At 40.7% G+C, this 19606-nt stretch overlaps 1 protein-coding gene across 1 annotated transcript in view; it reads left to right on the top strand.

The window, feature by feature from the left end:
* Nucleotides 1–16503, top strand: part of LOC143353988 (beta-1,4-glucuronyltransferase 1) — a 43319-nt gene extending 26816 nt beyond the window's left edge. Inside the window, exon 4 of the mRNA XM_076787638.1 lies at nt 16297–16503. Coding sequence (XP_076643753.1) covers nt 16297–16503 — 207 coding nt within the window. The remainder of the gene's footprint in view (nt 1–16296) is intronic.
* Nucleotides 16504–19606: the final 3103 nt, after the last annotated feature.

The following is a 19606-nucleotide window of genomic DNA, read 5'->3' as shown; positions in this document are numbered from 1 at the left end:
GAATATTTTTCGCTGGGAAAGGGCTCATTCGAAAGAGGAAGGTTCAATCTAGCGCGCTCTGATCATGAGATGACGAGATTATGCAGATAAGTAATATAAACGATACAAGTGGGCCAAAAATTAACGATGTGCATGCCGTGGAATTCAAGCATTTTTATGCCATTGGATGAGTTTTCTGGATGAAATCGAGAGTAGCGCGCGCTAGAAAATACCTTCAGCTACAAATTGAGCTACATTTTGTCTTTATTCTCTGCGAAATAATGCCAAAAACTTGAAGCACGTTTCTGGCGTCAGAATTCATAATATCGATACAGAGCAAAAAATGTGATAAGCTTAGTCACAGACTTCAGACCCGTTGGATCGAGACCAAGATCAAGACGGATCTTAAGTCTGTGTCTGAAGGCTGTAAATTGGAAATGATACAGCAGTTACCGACCTGCTGACACTGAAAAAGTCACGTGACTATCCCGGGCCCTTAAGTGAGGCCACCTAAATATCCCTTCAGGTTATTGTAATGCAAAAAATATTTTTTACGTAATGTGCATGGTGTGAATGCACCAAATATCTGGCAAGAATTTTTTTTCGGAGTTATCAAGGTCATCCGTGTTTTTTATACATAACTACATTTTTTCTTTATTGCATCGTGTAACTGATCGAAAAATATATTCAGATATGTATAGTAACATGACCTTGAAATGTCCTTGATCTTCGAAAATTAAAGTTTTTACTGAACCCGTGAATGCGAAGAAAATATTTTTTATCACACTAAAAAAAGTATGTTTCGATCAGTTACACGACGCAATAAAAAAAAATGTAGTTATGTATCAAAAAACACCGATGACCTTGATAACTCCGAAAAAAATGACCTTGGGAAAAAAATTCTTGCCAGATATTTGGTCCATTCACACCATGCACATTACATAACAAATATTTTTTGCATCACAATAATCTGAAGAGATATTTAGGTGGCCTTATTTAAAAGGACCAGCCTGTATATACAAAGGTTGACTTTGTGCTAAGTTCGACGGATATGCACGTACAGGGTGTCAAGAAATTATGTGCAAAAACCAATTGACCTTGGCCGACTTTTGCCAGGTCAATTTTTTTATGTTTGTATCCAACAAGAGCTGGCATTAAACACAAATAACACGTTTGTCCGCATACATTAAGGAAATTCAAATCTACAATTTTGAGCGAGGTTAATTTTCGTCATATCTTAGTTTTAGCTACTTTTTCGTAATAGGAAATAATTGCTGTTAATAAATGTATTCTTCTAAACCTGTATATGCACTGGTATGTTGTTTCTAAAATTCAGTTTTAAAAGTCTTCGATTATATTTGTTTTCATCCTTAGGGACTTATAATTGGTTTCTGAGCCTCCCTCCCATATTATAATGAAAGAGGTTTAACAAGGCGTTTTCCGCCACAAAATCATCAAAATGGCGTATACAGAAAGTACAATGTAGGCTACCAATGACCCCACTCAATGGGATAAGTACAAATTAGGCACACAATTGCACAGATTACTCACACACTTATGTGCACCCTATTCAATACACTATAGTGTGGCTCGACTACTCCCCATGAATGCCCTTAGGGAGGAAACAAACGGACGATCTGTGGGGAGATCACGCGCGTCATTGGTCGGTCAACCCTCTCAGAACGATTCTGACACCTCGAACTAAATCGGAAGATTAGGAAAGTCTCAAATCAAATTTGAGGAATCTAACTGTAATCCCACTATTCGGTAAAGTTGATGTACCACTCAAACATTTGAGGAAAATTGCATATGAATCCCTGAGAACATAATGATAGCATATGTTTGCTATCTTTTTGTCCAAGAGTGTAGGTGGATAACGCACGCGAGCGTTTCCAAAGACAGTGACGTCTCGCGAAATGACCCCGTTCGCGGATTCCTCGTGGAAATAGCGAAAATTCCATCAGGCGGGCGAAAATCCGAGCGCGACGTACCACTGTGTGTTCGTAGAACGGAGTACGCCACGGCGACGACAATAAAACAGGTGTAAATCTACGTGGCCACGAAGCGTGGTAACACTGGCGTAAAACAGCCCCGTGCTCCTCCGTACACAATCGCAAACGTAAGCTGGTGTACGGTCTCGAGCTCTTGACACGTTCTCCGTCCTGTACACTATCGTTCAAAAGTATCAACACTGCTCTATGAATGCAAGATAACAAAAGATCTTCAGAGGCCTTAGTTCACATTTTGCTTGAAACATTTTCTGCCACGTCACGTTATCTGTCAGGAACGCCTGAAATCGCTCCACTTTACACGCGTATGACCTTTAAACGAGTGAACTCCGCGCTTTAAAACTTGCATTTTTGGAATTTCCTTGTCAAAATCTACAGGATTGTATAAAAAAAAGGGCAAAATTTTTGGTCCCAGAAGGTAAACTTTAGTCCGACTAAGAATATACAGTTCTCAATTGGAAAACTCAAAACTTCGATAAAATCCCTCTTTATGGAAGCCGATTGGGAAACTTTTACCGTGACTTCTAGAAGAATTATTGCTCCCGTAGCTCTCGGCTCAGCGTTTAATTTGTAAATGGTCGACACTGACAGATTTTCCGCGTGACGTCGCGAGAGGCGGCGTGTCGTCTCGGGCTGATCAATAAGGAGGGACAAACAAAATGGGATGTTCTTGAAAATATTTCACCGGCAACAGGCGCAACGGAGTTCCCAATGAATTCCGAAGTGACTCGTTTCAATATTGACCTTTCCCGACGTTCATTTCGAAGATTGAGTTTCGATCGGCAGCGGAATTGGTTCCGCAGCGCGGAACGAAGCTGCGCGGCCGCGTCTTCCGCTCATCGTCGCGAACGGGATGCCGAGACACGCGAGCGTGGCCAGCTACGCCCGGCTGGATCGCGTCAAAGGAAAAAGAAGATAGCCGGGTTTCACCTGAGCCAGCCTCTTCTTCGTCGATTGAGCAATTACCCCTCCCCCCGCGGCGCGAGGTCGTCAATCAAGAACGAGGGTCGATCATCCGAACGGGGCGCGATTCAACTAGTCCTCATTGAAAGCGAGCGAAGCACGAAGCTGTTTCGACGGATCGGCCGACACGGCGGCGGCGCGACGAATACGACTTAAATTTCGTTGAAAAGATTAACAGGGTCTATTAAAAGTTTTCCAGGCTCGTTCTGCCGCGCCGATTCGCAGCCGAACTGCCAGACGAAACGTTTACCGTTCTACCCGATATTTCTTTCTTTCGCTCCGTTGCTGCCGCTTATTAGCCAGATAAAATCCCTCATTAAGTGGTACCTGGTATTGATATCCTGTAATTAACGCGATCCCAATAGAGGTGCTTATCGTTTGCCTTGAATTTCCCGGGCGTGGAAAACGTCTGCAACCGGAAAATTGAGCTTCAATGAGACCTGTTAATGTTTTCGTTGTGTTGTTCTTTTTGCCGGAACAGAGGGCATTCCTATACGACTGGTGTACGGGCGTGCAAATTGAACAGGATACACAATGACTAGACATGGCGGCGCCCTTACCCGTCAAGAACGCTTGAAATCGGCCAACTTTATACGCGCATAACTTTTGAACCAGTCGATTCCTAACGTTAAAACTTCGATTTTTGGCATTCTCTCGTCAAACTCTACAGGATTACATATAAAAAAGTCAAAAATTTGTGGTCCCCTAAGTTAATGTTTAACCCATTTTTATAGAAGAGTTTGTGAATCCCGACGTAAAGTAAAACATAGCGGAGATTCCGAGCCTCGATGGCGAATTTGTAGAAATGCAGTGGTTTCGTGGACCAACTACTTCGTTACCGGACGTTTTAACCACCAGTGGACCTATGTACATCCTGTCACACTATCGACAATGTAAGATAAGCGGAGACGCGTTACGCGGGGACGCCTTATTCACGAGGATTTATACCGACGTGCGATCGCATAAAGCTCAATTATCAGATTTACTTTGCGGATCCCGCGCGCGTTGGGCGCGTTTTACGTGGCACCTCTGCTATCTGGAAAAATTATGCGATGCTGTTTACAGAAGTTCACTGGGCGTCCCGGATGCATCGTCACGTATGGTCCTAATGCGTGGATATCCTTGCCATATTCATCAGCGAATTTCGAACAGCTCGAGCAAAGCGATTTTCGAAAAAGTATGGTTACACACGCTTAATCACCCTGGGAAGATGGTTGTGTGAATTCATTAGGTACTGAAATAGTTCATGTCGTTTTTAAATGCCGAATTAAAATTCTATTTTGTTGTATTCTATATATGGCCCTTTGTATAAAACATAGGCATAGAATGGATATAAACTTTCTTTTGTTTCCTACGATATTCTGAACGATGAAGAATCTCTAATCATTATCATCACTACATAAATAGTAGTTTAAGGGGTTGACACACATTTTCTCGTATCACGAGAAACAACGAAGATATTTCTAACTAGAATGTTGTAAAAACGATTCTTAATTATCCTGTTTACTTCAGGACGTATAATAGATCAGTTGAGGATATAGCCCTCCTTCCCCCAGTTAAATTTAATTACGCGAATTCTCCAGGAGCAACGGGGATCAAATAAAATGTAGTAGGTGGCAGGGTGGCATGTCAGGATCGTAATGGTCCGCGGTGCCGATGCTGGTATACTGTCGATGCTGAAGCGTGAAATTAACCTGAACGCATTTCCCCAAGGTACACGCTACGTAAAACAATCCTCCCAGCCGGTGTCCAGTTATATTACCCTTGTACTTTGCCTGCCACAATTACGATCAAAATACAATCGAGGTATCATGTCAAGGTATGCTTCAACGCAAATGTGTATAGCCACATCAAGCATTACAGCATGCATTTATATTTTCTGTTTTCTCAAAAATGACAATTTTCACGTTTAGTTAACATCTCGTCAAACGTACGCTGTATTTTGTCATTAAGTTTATATTTGTAATAAATTATAAGTTTGCCACGGTTTTTTCGGACCATCGACTCTTACAGACCACGGACTCGTAAGGAATAGGGTTTGCTCAAATGAAAGGCAGAGAGGATTCGCAATTTTTGGGAGCGGGTGTTCGCGAAAGCGAAATTCCTTCGTTCCTGTAATCCGCCTTTCCCTTTAGAACAGAAATAATTCTCCAACGTTTCGCTTGATAACCTTCCCCGCGAAATTCAATGCTCAGGTACACCTGTGTCTATAAATAAACAGAATATTCGTTGTTCCGTGGGCGAGTGTACGGCGGCTAATGATTAGTGCGAACACACATACCACCGGCAGAGCGCTTTGAATTCTTGTTCGTAGCGGGGAAATAGGGGAAACAAGCACAGCCGAATGGAGTACGCACGCCGTGACCACACGAAAGAACGATTGCCGGCCACGTTTGGAGAAATTTCGTAAATTTACATTAATACAACGCGCGGATATCGTTTCAAGCGGAACCGCCGCCACGCCGCGGAGAGCGCGGCCGTGGTCGAGTTAAATTTCTCGGATGGTTCCGTTTGCTTTGGAAAAGTTGCAGCGGTTGGTAACCGCAATTTCAGATGCTACGAACGGGCGTTGTCGGGCCCGTTACAGCCAGCCGAAAATACGAATTACTTGTTTGCTTAATTTGGAAAATCACGGGGCGAAGGAAGCTTCTACGGTCCGTAAAAGTTTTCCCTTTTAGAACAAAAAAGTTCTACGATTTCTTGTGTGAGGTAATTTGGGTTGAACTTTAACTTAGGGGCCCACAAATTGTGAACTTCTTTTACATAACTATGTAGATTTTGACGAGAAGATTCCAAAAATCCAAGTTTTAACGTTAGGAATTCATTGATTCAAAAGTTATGCGTGTTTAATGTTGCCCGATTTCAAGCGTTTTTGACAGGTAAGGGCGCCGCCATGTCGGTATGTACTCGCGCGTCGCCTAATGAGCAGAGCCGTTAGATGGCACTACAAGCACGCGGTGATGTGGATGACGCAGATTTGCAAGCGTAGTCGGGACTTCTCCACCCCTCAAACAAACCTAATCCCGACCAACCTTCTCGTGACTCCGCTCATTGGCCGATGTCTGTGCACATATCAACATGGCGACGTCCTTACCTGTCAGAAACGTTTGATCGCTCAATTTTAAACATGCAGAACGTTTGAACCAGTGAATTCCTAACGTTAAAACTTGCATTTTAAACCTTATCTCGTCAAAATCAACGGGATTACTTATATATATCGTCCCAAATTTGTGGTTTCCTAAGGTAAAGTTTAGCCAACAGTAGTTCCAAAAGATAAATTCATTGACAATGTTTCCGTGCCACGTTTTCAAGCCTGTTACAGACGGACGCTCGTTGGCCGTTGAAATCCATCACGATTAAACGACACACGACATCGATCCAGTATAAAAGCGACAATTTAACTCAACAAAGAGCATAGAGAGGCCGTTTAGTGGATTCATTGTTTGCACATTAGATAATCTCTTTTTCAAAGCCTAGATCCTAAAGTATCATGTATCGCGTTTCACACGCAATGTCCCCGCGCTTTCTGAGCATACCTTGTAGATCAGCCCAATTCTGGTGAATCTTCGTGGTTGCTGCGAACGTGTTAATGATTGGCGTGAAAGTCCGCTGTTTCGCCGCGGAACCGTTTGTTCGGGTTTAATCGTTAGAGACGAGCCCGTCGGAGGGGAAGCAGGATTCTTCAGAAAAGCAAAGTGTCCGTGCCTGCTAATTAGTAAGATACGTCAACTTGTTATGCTGTTTAATGCAATCTGTGTTCTCTCGAAACTCCTGGCAAACTGGTGTCCTGCGAGGGGCCTCCGTCGCAAGAGACAGGAATGCTTTACACCCTGTTCGCAAGAATGCGACCCGCGGGACACGCTCTAAAGGAAATTAATTCTCGTCCACTGACTAATTAAGACGAATAATCGTGTGTAATGCACATTACGCGAACAATTCAGTTTTAGTAATCAACGAGGCAAGTGCCTACGTCCAGGAGGTATCCGGGCATAATTCAACGCGACCGGCGCGGCGCGGCGTGCGTGTTCCGCGCTCGCAGGACAACAGACAGCGCACAAATGGTTCTCACTTGATAATGGCTCACGTAATTGTTCAAACATCCTTCAAATTGGAACCTTTCTTTTAGCCTTTTAACTGGGGCTGACGAGTTAATTCGTCATTAGAGTTTGTTATCACCTTTCAGAAATTGTTCAATTTTACCTCAACTCGAGGTACACGGGTCGAGTTATATCAGTGGGTCTCTTTATACTCATCAGTGCCGTTGCCGAGTCAGGGGCCCAGAGTATGGTTACCCTGTAGTAGGCTAGATACAAAAACAGGGTAACCAAACTCTGTCACGGCCCCTGATACTGATGAGCATAAGGGTCGAGTTATACTCATCAGTGTCAAGGGCCCTGACAGAGTTTCATTACCCTACTATCTAGCCTTTTTCTTTACGTTGTGGTAATCGCATTACGGATTCCACGCCCTTCCTAGGGGAAGAGACAGGGAAATGTGGGACTCCTCCCCAAAGTGGTATACCTACTAGCTCCACCACGGTGTCTTCCCTGAACTAACGGGAGAAAACAATTCGTCGCCCTCCTACTCTTCCCGAAGGACCGCTCGGTCGGGCGTCCTAAGCCTCAGCTCGCGACACTTCGCGGCCCCCGATCCTGCTATCTAGCCTTTTTTTCCGTGGGAAAAATGCTTTCCCATACCCCGGCTCCCTGGGGCAAGCCGGGGTTATGTGGGACTACCCCTGGGGAAAATCCCCAAAGGCTACCCACTAAAAAACCCACGCCCACCTAAGCTAAAGGGGGAGGTGCCTGGATCACGCGAGTACTCAACAGGACACCTCCCAGCTAACATCACACCCCGGGGGAGGGGGTTAGCCTCCCCTATTGCTTACACTATAAGACCCCGGGTGGAGGTACCCCAGCTCGGTCCACCCACAGCTCCCTGAGTCTTCGTGCCCCGCTCAGAGCCGGTATCCCGAAGGAACCAGCCCCGGCCGAGGCAAGAAGAAGGGACCGGAGGTCACCGGAAGGAAGGGCCGTCGGAGGCGCGCCCCGACCCTTCTTACCCAAAACCTCCCACGGATCCCCATCACCTATTGGGGAGGGACGGACCGACACCCCCCCATACCGGGAAACTAAGCCGGGGGTGTCGTCCTATCACGGGGGGGGGGAGCTATGCTCCCCCCTGTCCTACTATCTAGCCTAACTACAGGGTAATCAAGCTCTGTCTGGGCCCCTGATTCGGCAACTGTACTGATGAGTATAACTCGATCTTCACTTAATTATCTTTTCGTATCTTCTTTCACTTAATTGTGTCATAGCAGAGAAAGGGGTGGTAATTTCACCCCCAGTTTTATATTTCTTCTTAAAATTTGATTCATAACATAAATTCATTTAAACGTTTACTCAAAATGTAAGGAAACTGATAAAGTGACGTGCGATAAAAGGCGGAAATTTTCACCATTTTTAAGAATATTGCGACTAACAGCGTTGTGGAGATTATCGATTTTCCAACACGAATGAATGCTGCAATGATAAAACGTGGAAAAAGTGATTGTGATAAATACGGTTAACACGGTGATTATCATAGTGTTAGAAGTTGTATGCATAATTAACGCGACACCTATCAGAGATACCATCTGAATGGAACAGACGTTGTCGTAGCCTGTCACTCCGTTGTTGCGTTTGAATAATTATTCAGTGGTACGTTTCCGAAATAGGGTACCGAAGATTACACACCGTCTATCAGTTCCTTTTGATGCTGTCATAAGCGTCACAGCTGTGTTTCCGCGAAAACAGAGGCAGCGCTTCTCTGCATTAATTACGATCATTCCCGTGAATAACTATGGTTTGATGAAATATTTGATTACCTCTTTTCCAAATCATTATCTGTTGTCGACGCTTCTTTTCATAAATATTTTTCTATTTTAGTGCAGTGACTTTGACCACTCTTTTTTGTGTTTAACGATGTTGCTATACTATGTAAGGTATAGACAGTGTACGCGTGGAGCCCAAAGTTCCGTAGCTTATTTAAGATCCTCGATTAATTAACTAAAGAAACGCTATCGCACTGTACAACATTTTGAAAGCAGAACGAATGCGCCGTTTAGCAATTTTTATTGGAATAAGACCCGTGGGACTCGAACGGTTAATTACGAATACGGTGTTTACTCTATATATGTCTCAAATGTCTAGCCGATAAAAGTCCCAGACCTATCCTGGACGATATATGTCTCTGGCTAGACCCGTGTTTTGGACATATAGCGAGGAAACAGTGTTCTTGCTATTCAACTATCTTCTCAGACAACTACGTTAGACTTTGTACGAATAAATGTTGTTAAATATTTTTGACACAGTTTTTGAAAAATTACTATATTTCTAGGTGTATCGTAATTATTGGAACACCCTGTATATTATTTATGATAGCAGGGGGCGCACTATTCAAATCAGAAAACATAGGTTCAGGGAGAATCAGTGCTTATTCGTAGATTTTCAGTGTAAAAGGTCTTAAATCTTCAAGCTAATCTGCTATAATATTAGCTTTAGAGCTTAGCAAGATTCCGTTTCCTCCGCCATTGTTTGTTCCCTGCTTCTAACTAGCCACTACAGAGCCAGCGGGGAAGGAAACAGTTTGCACGAATAGTTCCATTCAACGAACAGTATTACGTTACATATGTTTGACGTTCAATTAGCTCGGAATTTTTCTTGTTCTACTCGCTGTGGAAGTAGAAGCTTTAAGACAGAAAAATAAGTTTCGAGATTGAGATCTTTCGCAAATAATTGTTCGAGGTATTTGTACTTTGTTATAATTTAAATTTTCGTATGCTTATGGACCAGCCTAATGTGACACGCAGCATTATCAAACACAAAAGAAGCTAGCTAAATAACTCGGCATCCTTTAACGATTCATTTCTAATTGCGCGCATAAATTGGGAAAAATTGGGTGGTCACATTTGACGAAAATAACAGAACAGTATATTCAAATAACTGGAGAATTTCTTTGGACTCATTCTTCAAACTCATCCGATTGAAATTATCATGTAAAAAAAGATAAAACAACCTCCCCATGAGAGGGGATTCATTAGTTAATTGTGGAACGAAGTAAACGTATAGAAAGTGATAGAAATTATATTCGAGACTAGACTATGTTTTGATTGTAATAAAGTTTGATTCTGTACATATTTCTCGCTCTAACATGATTATTTTTATGCAAGGTCATGTCAAGGTCAAAAGGATAGTTTCCACCGAACTTAGTTTTTTATTGTCTATCATACTATCGTAAAAAATAATATACTGTCTCATTTAGAAAAAAGAACATCGATGACCTTGAAATCTTATTAAAAAGAAGACCTAAAAAATTTTTTGTTTACCGTTACATTTGCTCCTTGAAATAGTTAATTTACTTCCGTTCCCATTTATATGGTGCACCCTGTGTATGTTACACTGAAGAGCAAAACTGAGTCCACACTATTTGAAACATCATAACTTTTTAAAAATTAGATCAATTGACTTGAATGTAATTGAGAAGTTAGAAGGATTAGTTTATTAAACGAGGCGAAAACAATTTTTGAAAAAAGAATTTGAGTTAGTCAGAATCGCGAAAGAAATAGTAAAAATTGATTTTTCCAACTTCTTTATCTGAGTTTGTATTGAAAATTTAAAACGTGTGGTTTATTCACTCGAATAAATTATATCCATGCTGAAAATTTCACAAATGTTGGATAATTCGTTTACGAGTTATAAACGATTAAAATTGCGATTATAAGTTGAAAAAGGTAAACGCATTAACCAATGTCGGTGAAATTTTCAGCATGGATATAATTTATCCGAGTGAATAAAACACATTTTTAAAATTTTTAATAATGGCTTAGATAAAGAGGTGTAAAAAAGACCTTTGACTGTTTCTTTCGCGATTCCGCCCAATTCAAATTTTTTTATTAATTTTTTATACCTCGTCTAATAAACTAATCCTTTTAACTTCTCAAAAACACTCAAGTCATTTGATCTAATTTTGAAAAAAGTTATGCTGATTCAAATAGTGTGGATTCAGTTTTACTCTTCACTGTATACAGTAAGGAGCAAAACTGAACACACATACGACATTTTAACAAAAATAATTTTTTATTCAATATTTGCATGTAGAATACAAAAGAAACAAAATACTTGGTATTGTCTACAATCTTTTGGCTTTTCAAAACAAACTGAACATTTGTGATATTATTATTATTTCGCTTCATACAATTTTCTTTCGTGTAGTCGGTTTTGCACCGCAACTAATTTTGACTAAACATTTCAGATTTTCGTACACTTAATATTTCGTCCATGAACCTTTAACCTTGGTAATTGCCTGAATACGTTTAGGCATACTTAATACTACATTTTCGCAATATTCTGGTGTAATAGAATACCACTGTTCCTGCACTCTTTGCCACAAATCAGTTATCGTTGTTGGGGGAGCACTATATTTATTCTGTAACTTCATTTTTAAGTATGCCCAGACATTTTCAATCGGGTTTATGTCTGGACTTTGAGCAGGCCATTCCATGGTTTGAAATGGTTGAGTTTGCAGCCAATTCTTTACGCTCTTAACAACAATGCCCAGGAGCGTTGTCATGTTGGAATACGACATCACACTCTGGTACCGGCATATTTTCAATTGTTTCCAGTAAATTTTTTTGTAAGATATCCTTATATGTATACTGGTTCACCGTACCTTCTATTCGATGTAGTGAACCTACACCGTACGCCGTAATTCACCCCCACACCATAAGTGAACCACCACCAAATTTTATTGTTTGCTCCACATGACGCTGTAAAAGAGGTTCGCCTTGCTTCTTCCAACACCAAGAACGTCCATCCGATGAAATTCGATTGATTTTAGATTCGTCGGAAAAAATTACTTTTTTCCATTGCTCTATATTCCAGCTTAAATATTTTCTTGCAAAACTCAGACGGCCCTTGACATTCTTTTTTGATAGAGCAGGTTTTTTGTTTCTTCTCAATTGCTGTAAAATTGGCTTCTTTTAATGCCCTTCGAGCCGTCCACCTACTAATTTTCTTTTCAACATCACGGCCTCCAAAAGATGCAGGGACTTTACTACAGTATTTTGTCCGTATCTTGTGTGCAACTCCCTGACCGACGACAAATTTTCTAGCAATTACTCGCGTTGATAAACCCGATTTTAATTGGAAAATGATATTATTCTTCATATCTTTAGATAATGGCTTCATGATGTTATATTGATGCGTGTTGACGCATGACCAACGATAAACTAATAATTACAGCACTCCTGGTCGTGGCATTGACCGTGATGGATTACCAAATTGTTTACAAAATCTGTGTTTACAGTTTCTAATCCCGAGAATCTTAGTGCGGTGCAAAACCGACTACACGAAAAAAAAAATTGTATGAAGCGAAATAATAATAATATCACAAATGTTAAGTTTGTTTTGAAAAGCCAAAAGATTGTAGATAATACCAAGTATTTTGTTTTTTTTTTGTATTCTACATACAAATATTGAATAAAAAATTATTTTTGTTAAAATGTCGTATGTGTGTTCAGTTTTGCTTCTTACTGTATATCTCCTTTTTAATAACCATCATGCTTCAAAAATAAATATAATTAATGTAGGCACAGTAATTGGGTCGCTTAGCCCCTGTCCATTATTTGAAATAATATTTTACATGGCTGTTCTAATAACTCAGTCAGCGTGAGAAAGTGGATTTGCGTAGTTCGGTATAATTCGTCGCCTCAATTGCTCCTCCATTTTCGGCTGGTAATCGGAACGCATCTGGCAGATCCGCGCGCGACTGCAGTCTGCGGCTCGCCATTGTTACGTACGATTATTCACGAAGACATATTCGGAGTGTAGAACAGCAAGACTGTGTTCCGTCTGTTAGGACTGTCTGACCTGTCTCATCCGGCGGACCAAAGAGCGAGATTGCCAGGCGTGTGCTCTTCCTTCTCGGCGTCTAACCGCCGTAACGTCGGAAACACGGTGTTTCCCGTGGAAATGTCACTATCCGCGGGATACCTACGAGACGCTCCGAGACGAAACTTCGTCGCGGCTACAGCAAAAAACTTATACGAATAAGGGGACCGCGTCTAGAAATATAATTTCGCGAACTTTTTCGTCGAGACGTTTTTCAGAGGAGCACGTGAGCCGCGCGCGCGCCATCACTTTGGACGAAGCACTTTTTCAATTTCACGAAGGAACCGGCTGCAAAACGGCCGTCGCGCCGAGAAAAATAATTTCTCTACAAATTTTTTAAGGGACATTATCTCGTGTTCTATTTGCCAGACGGAAAACGCGAAACGCCCGAGCAATTTTTACCGTCCCTGCGACGCAGGATATCAGAGCGCATTAAACTTTAACGCGGGACAGGGCTGACGGAACTGGACGGTTTAAGGGGTTAGGATATCTTGACGTGCTGAAAATCTACCTTATTCTTGCGAATTTGCTCTTAAAGAACAGAAACGTTTCGGCCCGGAACGTAAACTTTTTTCACTGAAATCAGTTAATACTAATCTTTATAACTAAGAATTGTTAATATTGGCACAGTAATTGTGATCTCACCCTGTGACCAATTTCATGTCAATCTGTCACAGAACAATCTCTTCTTATGCCTTCTTGCATATCATATTTTGGCTTCCAAACACAATTTTTCCAAAATTTTCATTGCATACCATCTAGTAAACTAACCCATCTAGCTTGGCAGAAACACTGAAGTCGTTTGGACCATTCATTAAAGAGTTATTCTGAGTTAGATTGCGTGTCATCAAACATGTGAGTGGCTGTATGTAATAGGTAGTCACCTTTAGTACGAAGTGAATCGCATGGATCTGCAAAAATTATGTTACAATGGCCCAATCTTTCCTGAATAAAGCAACAAAATTTTTAACTCAATCGGACAAACAGTTCCCGAGATAAAAATTCGTAAGGGAAGCTCATTTTCGCCGAAATGGGCAAAAATTGCAAACTTCGAAGGCTTGTAATTTTTAAACAAATTCTAAACCGGCAAAATGATGACTTAAACTCCACCTAATTTCACATGGACCACAACATATTTCATTTACAACAAAATCGTCGACGGTTGCGTCAAAAAGTGATGGACTTGGCATGACCCAATATACGAAATAAACTGACCTCATGAAACATAGAGGTTGATAGATGCTCTGTTTAATTCACAAACTGATAATTCTATACGAAATTCGCGTAACACTGCTGTTGGCCGAATACTTTAGCGACAAACTGTGTGTCAGGATACTAGTCGGGATTCGTTTAAGGGCACAATAAAAGATCGTTGTCGTTGTTATAGAAACCTTTTATATTCCCTATTCTGAACACTTTCGCCGCATCGCTGCAATAAATGTATGCTTCCATTGAATCTGCCTCAATCATATTTATTCTGTCAGAAATATTGTTGTGTTGTACTCCTTTACACTGATATTTTTCGCTTCAACGATTTGCAAAACAGTTCCAGAATGTCAGCTATACGGTGTAAAGAATATTCCTTCTACGGGACTTTTACCCATACTCATGGTATTCGCATGTAGGCGGCAAAGGGAAAAATTATTTGTAACGGTGTTGTGCATCCATATGTTGGATATGGCGTTTGAACGATGCAAGGAATTCGTGTCTTCTGCATTAGTTTGAAACAGAATACATATGTACAGGGTGTAAAGAAATGCTTGGTCTTGGCTGCCATAGGCGTATTCTACATCTTCGGATCGACGATGATCGGTAAAAAAATTGCCGCAAAATTGTCCTTGACCTTGAATTTCAAGGTCAAGCTTCATTTTTATTTTATTTCCATTGTATTCTACGCGTCATACGGGAACAACCAAAAAAGGGCAATAAAAAGAAATTTAACCTTGAAATTCAAGGTTAAGGACAATTTTGCCAGAACTTTCTTTGACAGATCTTCATCGATCCGAAAATGTAGAGTACTGTGGCAGCCAAGACCAAACATTTCTTTACACCCTGTACGCATGCAACGATCCGGTCGAATAATTTTTTAAATTCTACAGTAAAATTGTAACCTACCTTTCCCTACGTTAATTGTTCAAAACTTTCTTCTAATCATAACTTCGATTATTCAACTTCAGAGTTGATCTAAAACTATGCAACATATCATATAATATCAAATATCAATCCTAATTTGAACTCGTATAACAAGATAGCACGAATTGGTTTTTTCTCCGTTTTCACTTTTACAGCAAACATAACAGAATAATAAACAATTACGACAGAAGACAGAACACAAATCGATAGATGACGCTTCGTACTTTTCACCGATGTACAGTGATTTCTCGATATATGTCGCCAAGTACTGGATGATAAACGTCGCGGAATTAAAGGATGATAAAGGATGATAAGGTCGGATGATAAAGGTCGCGTGGATCAAAGAATAATATCTTCTGGCCGATGGATGTCCGTGGCTAGACCCGTGCTTTGGACATATATCGAGTAAACACTGCACTTATACGAATGTAATGAGATAAAAACGTCGCTTCATTAAAATCGCTGAAACTTAAACTCATGAAAACGGCAATTACTGTTGCATCAACCTAATATGAAACTATGTTACCTAGCTATTGAATATTGCGATTTTTCCGTATGATCGGTTGACTGAGTGATCTGTATTGTATGATTGATGGATTGAATGATCCGTGTTGTGTGATTGATTGAACGATGGATTCTTTGGTATGATTGGTTATTGAATGACGCTGTTGGCGTGCATGGTGTGTGTGTGTCGCTGCTGGGCTGTTCCTTTGTCTCTTTGTTAGTTCCCTTTCCGCTTCGCGTGTAGAAGCGTGTTGCCAACCGCGTGTTTTGTCGTTGATCTGAGAAATCGTTATTAATTATATTTTTCCTAAATAGAGTTTTGATTGACTTTTGACTGGTCACGTGGGGATCGACAGGCCCCAGTAATTTTAAACATTTATAACATTGTCATTTGAATCATACAAATTTTGTACTGTCGTAAAATATGTTTACAGAAGAATTTGTTTAAATTCGCAAGAATAACGAAGTTATGAATGATCGAAGAATGCAGCTCTCACGGTATATACAATGACTCTTATTAATATTCGGATACTCTTGAAAAGACAATAACTTTTGTAATATTGGATCATACGACCTGGTTTTTTTCAGAAGTTAGAACAATTGTGCCACTACATGGCGTGGAAAAAATGATGAAAAAATCGCATATTGGTCGGAATTGTAGAGAAAATACTAAAACTTGTATTTTACAACTTTTTTATGAGGGAATGAGGAGGTTAGACCACAATGAGACTGATTATGAAACTAACGTTATAAAAAAACAAAAACGATTTTCTGTGCAGGTCTACGAGATGTATGTGGCCGGTTACCAGTTTAAGGTGCTTTCGCCAGTTTTCACGGGCCACTGGGGCCTACAGACCAGGAAGACCAGACCAGCTTGGCGCGAGCGACAGAACAGTGCCAACAGGAAGCATTTCGAAACGTTTAAGAAAGAAGTTTTCGCTCGGTACATGCGCGATCCCCTAAAGATGATGAAGAACGTGAAGTGACGACGAAAACTGCGTCGAAGGTTTCGTTGATCGAACGCGAATAAACCCGGTTCGCCGTCCTTTTTGTCCGTTGCGAGACTAAAACCGACCGATACGACCGTCGCACTAAATCGGTCCCCTTCAGCAAGCCTTGTGGCGGACATAGCTGAGGGCAATGTGACGTCAGCGGGAAAAATACTATCATAGGATGAACCATCGAAAGGAGGCGTGGTTCGTTGCCCGTCACGTCGCTTATGACCGGGGAACCAAATTCTCTGCCTGCAAGGGCGACAACTGAACGGGACCTGCACTAAAGTTTGGCTAAACTTTTCCTTACGGGATCACAAATTTTGGTCTTTTTTAAATATAGTCCCGTAGATTTTGTCGAGGAAATGCCAAAAATCCAAGTTTCAACGTTAGGAATTCGCTGATTCAAACGTCATGCGTGTTTAAAGTTCAACGATTTCAAGCGTTTTTGACAGATATGGACGCCGCCATGTTGGTATGTGCTCAGGCATCATTCAGTGAGCGGAGCCGCGAGAAGTTGGTCGGGATTAGGTTCGTGTGGATGGGTGGAGAGTACGCTTGCAAATCTAACAAAAGTGCTTAAAATCCTAACGATAAAACTTGGATTTTTGGCATTTTCTCATCAAAGTTTACAGGATTATATTTCAAAAAGATCAAAATTTGTGGTCCCGTAAGGGAAAGTTTAACTCTAAAGTTTTACTATTTTACCTATCCTATTACTTAAGTTCCATACAGGCGTGGACACTTCGACATAAGCACCACAGTTTTTTGATTAAACGTCACGGTTGCGTAAACTCCGTTCCACGGGAATAGAATTAACACATAGTTAAGTAAATTGTGAGACAGGGATTATTTTGTACAAGATGAATCACAGGAACTCGAGACGTTAACGTTAAGTACAGGCTTTGACTGTTAGAATAATTAGATTGGTTGGCACTGAAATGGCTTCGTTTGATTGCTATGCGACTGTGATGATTGTTGCACTCTTGTCGGTTGTCTGTGTCATTGACTTTTTCCAGGAATTGATCGTGGTTTGCCACTGCGGAAGTTCAGTGTTGTGTGGGGTACTTTAACGACGGTCAGTGACCGGAGAGTATATTTATGGGGAATATCGAAACGTTGAGTGACTATTGAGAAAACCAGAAGACGTGAAACATATTGGAAAGATCGAGAAGAGATTTCGAATTGTTTTAAATATGTCCATGATCATTTCCTTTGAGTTGAGTTTATGAAACCATATTGGACGTTAAAAATTCCGAAGAAATAAGCTCAATCTCCACAATCTTAATTTCCAGAGTATTCAGGCTTTGATTTAACAGAGTAGAAGATGTATTTTGCGATGACTATATTACTCATTTAATTCACAGTAGCGTGAATTGTTTGATCGAAAGTGACCAGAATACTTTCAGAATTGCCGCGCGTTGGTTCAAGGTCTAATGGGATTCGACAGTTCTATTTTTCACGGTAGTCAAGAGGTGAAACGTTTTCTATGTATTTTCTATTGTATTCGCATCGCACGGTGGCGTTCACGCGACGACTAATACAAACGATCGATGATCATTCATCGCGTTTTAGTCCTAATGCTCGTAATAAGCGATTCCAATCGTGTGTTCGTGTGAAGCTGATCCGAATCTCTGGTCCAACAAGTATAACGCTCATCGATGTCTCGAATTAGTTCAGCGAACGATGAACAATTCGTCGTCTTCGGGCTTTTCACCCGAAGAGAGTTCGTTGTTTATAGTTGATCGTCCCAAAACTGATAGTACAGTTTTAACCTCATCGTACAATAGATATAGACACTTAAGATGGCTGACGTATCTAGATAAACACCGATCCGTGAATCACCCGAAGAAAGCTGAATATTATAACAGTGTCGCTAGATGAGGGGAGGGAGCAGGAATCGAGGGGAAAGAGTGACCCTCTCTCTGCCAGTACCGGAGCATGCGCGACAGAGACAAAACGCGTCACGTGACCGGAAGCGTGAGGGACAGCGCGGTAGAAGGGGAAGTTAGAGTGGGGACACAAGTCTTGATCTAATGACACTGCTTATAAATCATAGGACTCTCTCTCATTCCTGATCGGCACACTTTCATCAATCATTTTTGCAATATCCGTCCCCTATCAATCAGTGACATATCATGTGAAAATAGTCACAGAGTTAAGGAGAAATCATCTGTAATCTATTGTTTATCAGTTCTGGGAGGAGATGTACATAGACGTCAAGTTCAACGACAGATAACGCGCGCTATCAACTCTCAGTTTCGTAACGTACTAGACGCTGTCTAACACGTGAACAAAACTGACATGATTTATTGACGTGTATTGAGTTCCTCAATGACTTGCGCAATATTTCAAGGCCTAGGGCTACGAAGTACTTATCCTCTAGCGATTGGCAAAGAATGGTTGGTACTTCTCAACCAATTATCGATTATTATCTGTTTTTCGGAAGGAGGTAGCTGACGTCATAATAACTGTCCACCCAACTCTTATCACTTCGGACTTGCAGCATAGACGTCAAGTGTACAGCTACTATGATTTCGGTTATCTTTTTGTCGAAAACAGGCTAGATATTTAAATTATTTGACGTTTAATAAATATTTACAAAAAGGTACAGCTCTTGCATCATGATGTTTGTTCAGTATATTGTCAAGATTATCACGCTGAGTAGTGTCACGAAGGTTATTTATAAAAGAAAACGCATCATCGAAATAGTTTATTTAATTTTGTTTATTTAGTTATATGTCACTGAGCATACATTTGTCATTATTTTCTAGAAAACATCGAATCATTCACCAAAATCAAATGTCTTCTTAAATATAAATTCAACCAAATAATTATTGGGATCTTTAACCAAAGATACACTTCAAACATATCTACGAATATCCAACAGTGAATCAAATCGATGTATAATTACTACTTTTCATCTAATAAACAACCAAGTAAAATCTCCGCAACTCAGTACTCAGATCTTGACAACATATTAAAAAAATCTTCGAAATCAGAGGGTAGTACGGTAAGTTTTTGTAATCGTTAATACTTAATCTGTTTACAAACCTAGTTATTTTAGGAATAGTATTTCAAAATTTCGGTTAACAAA

Source organism: Halictus rubicundus, chromosome 5 (genome assembly GCF_050948215.1).
Source record: "Halictus rubicundus isolate RS-2024b chromosome 5, iyHalRubi1_principal, whole genome shotgun sequence".
In the NCBI taxonomy this organism is placed as follows: Eukaryota; Metazoa; Arthropoda; class Insecta; order Hymenoptera; family Halictidae; genus Halictus; species Halictus rubicundus.
The sequence above is the reverse complement of the archived record's forward strand: the minus strand, read 5'-3'. Positions and strand labels throughout refer to the sequence as shown.